The sequence below is a fragment of the Echinops telfairi genome, unplaced genomic scaffold (assembly GCF_000313985.2).
Source record: "Echinops telfairi isolate 266 unplaced genomic scaffold, ASM31398v2 ScPeMD7_60;HRSCAF=208, whole genome shotgun sequence".
Classification (NCBI taxonomy): domain Eukaryota; kingdom Metazoa; phylum Chordata; class Mammalia; order Afrosoricida; family Tenrecidae; genus Echinops; species Echinops telfairi.
Genome location: NW_022103958.1, coordinates 33,831,438 through 33,837,863, shown reverse-complemented (window position 1 = coordinate 33,837,863; position 6,426 = coordinate 33,831,438). Strand labels below are relative to the sequence as shown.

General features: G+C 42.7%; 1 protein-coding gene across 5 annotated transcripts in view; it reads right to left on the bottom strand.

The window, feature by feature from the left end:
* Positions 1 to 6,426, bottom strand: part of HPS5 (HPS5 biogenesis of lysosomal organelles complex 2 subunit 2) — a 47,122-nt gene that overhangs the window by 17,105 nt on the left and 23,591 nt on the right. For all 5 annotated transcript variants that reach the window (XM_045291051.1, XM_045291050.1, XM_045291052.1 and 2 more), the window contains 6 exons: positions 5,768 to 5,946; positions 4,863 to 5,021; positions 4,046 to 4,232; positions 3,234 to 3,336; positions 2,199 to 2,348; positions 938 to 1,015 (listed from right to left, as the gene is read on the bottom strand). In XM_045291051.1, coding sequence (XP_045146986.1) covers positions 938 to 1,015; positions 2,199 to 2,348; positions 3,234 to 3,336; positions 4,046 to 4,232; positions 4,863 to 5,021; positions 5,768 to 5,946 — 856 coding nt within the window. The remainder of the gene's footprint in view (positions 1 to 937; positions 1,016 to 2,198; positions 2,349 to 3,233; positions 3,337 to 4,045; positions 4,233 to 4,862; positions 5,022 to 5,767; positions 5,947 to 6,426) is intronic.

Sequence of the window (6,426 nt, the reverse complement as noted above, 5' to 3'; positions counted from 1 at the left end):
GAGACTCAAAGCCCATCAGTAGCCAACTGGACACCCCTTTACTAAAGTGTTATGGGGAGAAGATGAGCCAGTCAGGGTGCAGGATAGCAACAATGAAACATATAACTTTCCTCTAGTTCTTAAATGATTCCTCCCTCCCACTATCATGATCCCAATTCTACCTTACAAATCTAGCTAGACCAGAGGGTGTACATTTCCAGATAGCAACTGGAAACACAGGGGATCCAGGACAGTTGATCCCTTCAGGACCAGTAGTGAGAGTGGCGATACTGGGAGGGTGGAGGGAATGTGGGGTGTAGATTCTTGTAATCTACATATAGCCTCCTTTCTGGGGGAGGGACAGCAGAGAAGAGGGCGGGGGGAGACGTTGGACAGTGTAACATATAACAAAACAATAATAATTTATGAATTATGAAACGCTCACGAGGGAGGGGCGAGGAGGGAGGGAAGGGGAAAATGAGCAGCTGATATTAAGGGCTAAAGTAGAAGGCAAATGTTTTGAGAATGATGAGGGCAACAAATGTACATATGTGTTTGACACAATGAATGTATGTATGGATTGTGATAAGGATTGTACAAGTCCCCAGTAAAATGATTAAAAAAAAAAAAGAAAGTAAATGTCTAGAAAAGAATGAAGGCAACATATGTACAAACATGCCCGATGCAATCGATGTATGGATTGTAACAAGAGTTCTAAGAGTCACCAATAAAATGATCTTTAAAGAAAACCTAACCCATACAATATACTTCTCTGGAACACACCTTACTTTTCAACTCTCCGTAACAATGATGGCAGTAGATGAAGATACAGAGAACATTAATTTTGTAGTATGTCATGACTTCCTGGATTTCTGTGGAGATGACCTCTGCCCGGGATGGTCGATCCCCCAGGACAGTCGTGCCCAGTCACTAGTGAAGCGTTCTCATGCATACTCACATTGCTTCTGCTGTTGCAGCTTTGAGTTCCTGGAGCCAGTCTTCCTCTGGAGGCTGACGAGTTATCTCTTTTTCCCCCCTAGAAAAGAATGACAGAGAACAGCAACATTCACAAGAGACTTAAACGAGATCAGCACTTCCTTAATCAAGGATTTCTAAACACTAAGTGGCAGGTACTGTGCCTCACATCACATCACGAGACAAACAGATAAGTAGAAAACACAGTCCATCGTTACAAGAACAGGCAGGAGAAAAGGAGGGGGTGGGGTGGAAGAGGCCTGCGAACAGCTACAAGAGAATACAATAAAAGCTAAAGAGCAGCCCAAGCATGGTGCTATAAGCAGCTAATCTGAGAAAGTAATTATTCTGACGCACTCCGGAGGAGGTAACATTGTGTTAGGAAAAGAGGGTGAAAGAACACCTGTGACGAAAGGACAACAATGAGGAAAACGAGTGAATAGTCTGAGGACAGGCCCAGTTCTCCGACAGGCCTGGAAGTGAGAGTACTTATGATTGGAAACGAGACTGGAAAGACAAGATGAAGGTCGGACTAATGTGGCCTTAAATGCCATGATAATCAACTTTTTAATTTTTTCTTGCTAGAAACATGGTATATGTGATAAATTATTTTGAGGATAACACACTTATCATTTCACAGGCCTGCCTGGATACTCAGGGTCTGTGGGACTCTTTCCCAATCCCTGCATGAGTGTTGAGACCGCTTGCCTCTACAGCACACATTCCCTGAGCTGAGCTAAGGAACAGGCCAGGTGGACATGGCACTTCACACTGTGCCAGACCATGGGCTCTGCGACAGCTCTACTGCCGAAGCAACCACCAGCATATTGTATCAAAGGACGTGGCCCAACATCAGTGCTCAGGCTCTCAGAGCCCAGAGAGCCCCAGTAACTTACCCAAAGTCCCCTGCTGGTCAGAAGCAGAGCCAGCACAAGGCACAGGTCTTTGGTCCCCTGCTCTTAATCTACTGTATACTCCTTCTCGGGTATAAGCTTAACGAGTAGGAGTAGGAGGGATTGTGCAGGGCAAAAAGCGGGGCGGATAAAGGGTTAATATATTTGCTGTGGGTTGAAGTCATTTCCCAACATTTGGTGGGACTCACAATTTTTATGGCCCATGCAAAAATCCTACAATGAACAGGATCATACATGCACTTTCCTTCTCCCACAGGACACAGTCTACAGATCTCTTTAAAGTAGGAGCTGGCTCCTCCAGAATTCACACAGATTTCGGCAAGAGCTTACTCAGTGTCGCCCTCCTTTGGGCAGGTGACTGGACTCACATCCTCTTCACAGGACAGCTCATCTCCACTGGGTTCTGGCCTCACTTTCAGATCAGGGTTGGTGTGAAGGGTGCCGATCTTCTCAGTAGTTTTACGCACAAAACTGGAAACACTAGAAGTCAAATACCAAAAAGAAAGATAAAACACCTCAGTTCTGGCAAGATGGTAAACTCACACCTGAGAATTCTATGGTTCTATCAGTTCCAAGAAGGCAACTTCTCCTTTACAAAAAGGCAGATTCTGAAAAGAAAAGGCAGATTCTGCCCATCGCAACTTCCCCAAGCACATGTTACATAAAGCCCAAGTAACATTCACAATGATTCATTTCATCTACTGATCTGCTCTGAAAAATGAAAAGATCCAGTGCTATAGAAAAGGTCATTAACAACAGTTGTGCTGGCAATATTTCTTTCAATTAAAACCAAGCAAGTCATATGATTTATCTGCTCCATCCTGGCCAGAGAATAACAGAGAATTTTTTCATAGAAACTCCGTTGCTCACTAGTCACAATATACCCTTCTTACTAAGCAAACTCTGTACCCAGTCTGAAGCAGATAGTCAGCAAAGTAGTAGCAACAAAGTCTTGTCTTTCAAATTCAAATGCCACTGCTGGTCCCACGCAGTAGTTAAAAAGAGGTCCAAACGGTCTCCTATGTTGAGTCCTACTAAGAAAGGCTCAAGGAATGACTGATGTATACGGAGACTGTTTCCATCAAAGATGAGAAAAATATGTATTTTTAAACTTGACCTCTGTCTGGGGGAGACACACACAGAGCAACAACTCAAATGTCCACTTAATCAAACAAAGGAGGAAAATAACATCTTCCCCGTGATAAAAATGAAAAGCGAATTGCTCTTGGAAGTGAAATGATGCAGAGAATTTCTTGTTTCTTTTGCTCATTTAAAATGCCTTTCTGGTGTCAGCACAGAGAACCCAATGAGATAAAACGAAGTCAAGTCAGCAACGGGGCTAAATGACCAGACCAATCGGCTTACCTTTTCTTGACAGCTTGAAGAGACACGAGAGGAGATGCAGAACGAAATGACAACGGGACGCCGAAGGGGAGGAAAGTTTCATTCTTATCTACATCACACGCCACTGAAACAGGAGAAACATTGTCTAATGAATGAAATTGAGGGAAAAAGAAACCGTACCTAATCCCATGGGAGCTTTTAATTTTTAACGACATTCTGAAATGAATAAAGTAAAAGAAATGAAGGATACCAAAATCACAACTGACCCAAATACAAATGAGCAGAACACAGGTTTACAAGATGCACGAGATGGCCCACAGAGAAATACTGAGGCAAGTACCTTCATTCCCCACTAACCCGGAAGCCCCATAAGTCAAAAAGGAAGTTTACAGTAGTCTCTATTAATCTCTTCGTAACAGCTCGGTCACAGGAAAGCTGGAACATCGAAAAGTGAAGGAAATGGCCCCCAAAACTGTGGTACTTTTTCATTCCTGATGGAAAATGATTTGGTTAGTCAGAATCAAAATCTTGCCACTCTTTTTGGTGAAGACCGCCTCTCCTACCCTTTCAAGCACTTTGCTGCTTGACTGAAATTAAGTAGTACATTCCCAATCATATCCTAAATACCTGCGAGGAAAAACAACTACAAATCAAATAGACTCTTCTCATGCCGAGCAGATGGCAAAGCTACAGGGTCAGAATGGAGACTCTACCAAACTGCTGCAAATTAACAACAGCTTGTAGAAAACCCTGTGCACAGGCTAACACTAACAATGAAAAGTCAACGGAAGTGACTGTTTGGCATCAGAACCCAGAAAGAGCATGCTCATCACCTTCACTTCCATGTGAGCCACAACACTGCTCCGGCTGGTCCTCTTCCTGCTGGGAGGTGAGTTCTTTAAGTCTCTCATCTTCTGAGAGGGTTTGACTGTGAAGGGAACAAGAGTCTTCATCGGACTGGCTGCCTCTTCTACTACTAATAATACGATAAATACCAGAGTCCAAGATGCTGAAACTTTCCTAAAAGTAAGAAAGAATTCCAAAGAGTTAAAATTTTCCTTGATGGGCAGTCCTTGGGTTACGGATGAGATCTTTTCCTAAGTATCTCTTTAAGTCAAACTTGTAGACAAGTTGGCACAGGTGGGAAAGGTTAGCCCTGGTGACAGAGTGGGTTATGAGCCGGGCTGCGAACCACAAGGTCGGCAGTTCGAGCCTACCAGATGCCCTTCAAGAGAAAGTTGAGGGGTCTGCTCCTGTAAAGACTTACAGCCCGCAAATACACAGGAGCAGTTCTACCCTGTCCTGTAAGGTCACGATGAGTCAAAGTTGACTCAATGGCAGTGGGTTTGGTTTTTGTTGGTTTTTTTAATGCCAGAAAATGAGGCCTGGTGGTGCATTTGTTAAAGCACTTGGCTGCAACCAAAGGTCGGTGGTTTGAACTCACCAGACACCCTGTGAGAGAAAGATGCTGCAGTCAGCCCCGTAAAGATTTACAGCCTTAGAAACCCTGTGGGCCAATACTCTATCCTACAGTGCCTTTGAGTCAGCACAAAATCGATAGCAGTGGGGCTGGTTTGGGGTTTGAGATGAGTGAGTACAACTCAAAGTGGGAAAATCAGCAAAACCATGTTTAAAAGCAGAAATACCTACATGTGATGAAATGGAACTTCTTCTACTGCTGCAAGCGGAATCCAAAGGTTCAAATTTTACGATCAATTCGTCTAGTTGAGAAATTAGATCACTGCAGCTAGACATGTCCAGCTGAGATTTCAAATGCTCCAATTTCTCTGCAGTTAAAGTTTTCCTCGCCTAAGAAGAGGACAAGTTAGCATTCATCAGTGTTATCAACAATGAAATTGCCTCCTGTCTGTAACTGAATCTATCATCAATGGCCAATCTATTGAAAGAGATCTAATATAGAAAATAAAACCACACAAGTACTTTGAAAAGTCGAACAGGCTAGTGAAAGATCTACTGAGAACTGAAAATTAAGAATTTAACTAAAAGCAACCAGAGACATATGGGTACTCCTCCTCCTTAAAACAAGGTCCAAATTCAAATGAATTTGTGGGTCTATTGGATATTTTTAACAACAATGGAAAGCAAGCCCTCCTTCTCATCCACCCCAAGAAATCCTTTCATTATGCTTCTTTTTGGAGACTTGCTGCTGCTGTATCTGTGCGTCAGACCGGCACATAAAAAACAACTAATGGCTCTCTGACCTCTCTCTCTCCGACTTCTCTCTCTCTGGGGTCTCTCTGGCCCCCTCTCCTCTCCCATCCTCTCTCCCTTGTTCCCTTGCCCTCCTGCCCTTCCCCCTCTCTCCACGTGGACCACCAAGCTGGGCTGAGGTGAGCAATGCTACCATGTAATGTGTCTGACTGCATCATTGTAATATCTCTTTTATCTCTCATGCTCTCGATGACTTCAATATAATACTTATATATCTCAAAAACAAACAAAAAACTAATCAAGACACACATAACACAATCTCGCAAGGTAGGATGGTGTTACTAACTCATATGAAATATGTCTAGGTAAGCTCTCCGACTTACTCTACTGGCAATGACAGAATTCTGGAAAAGACAGCAAGTCCGAGCAGCCAGGTTCCACAGGCCTCTCCTTAGCAGGCGTTCCACACAGCGTTCCACAGACAACAAGGAAAGATGTGACACCTTCCCATTGCGGTGCAAACAGAACAGTTCATTCTTGCAGACAGCCACATCCTGAATATCTACAGAAACCACAGGCGTGAACGTGCAGGATGTTAACCCAAGCATCCTTTCCCACTTACACAAGGGCTATAGTTAGTCTAGTACATTCATTTCTTACACAGGCTGTGTTTGACTGAATCTCATCTCTATTTTTATATTTGCATTTCAGCAAAGAAATGTCTTAGACATTTACTATTCTAAAAAGATCAAGAATAAAGGAATGATATATCTCTGATTTGAAATCCAATGTTTAAGATGTTATTTCCTATGAAAATAAAGCATAAAGAGGGAAATTTACATCAGAGAACAGAAACCAATGTTTCTGAGCATTACAATGTGATATTCAATGAAGAATTGATTTAAACACTGCATGAAAAGCAATGAGTCATTCATACAAAAATAACTGTCTTACCAGAGTATATGGAAAGAACTTAAAAAAAGAGTTTTCAAGGGAAATTTTTAGGGAACTTGATTCATAAGGAACAATGTTGACCAGACTG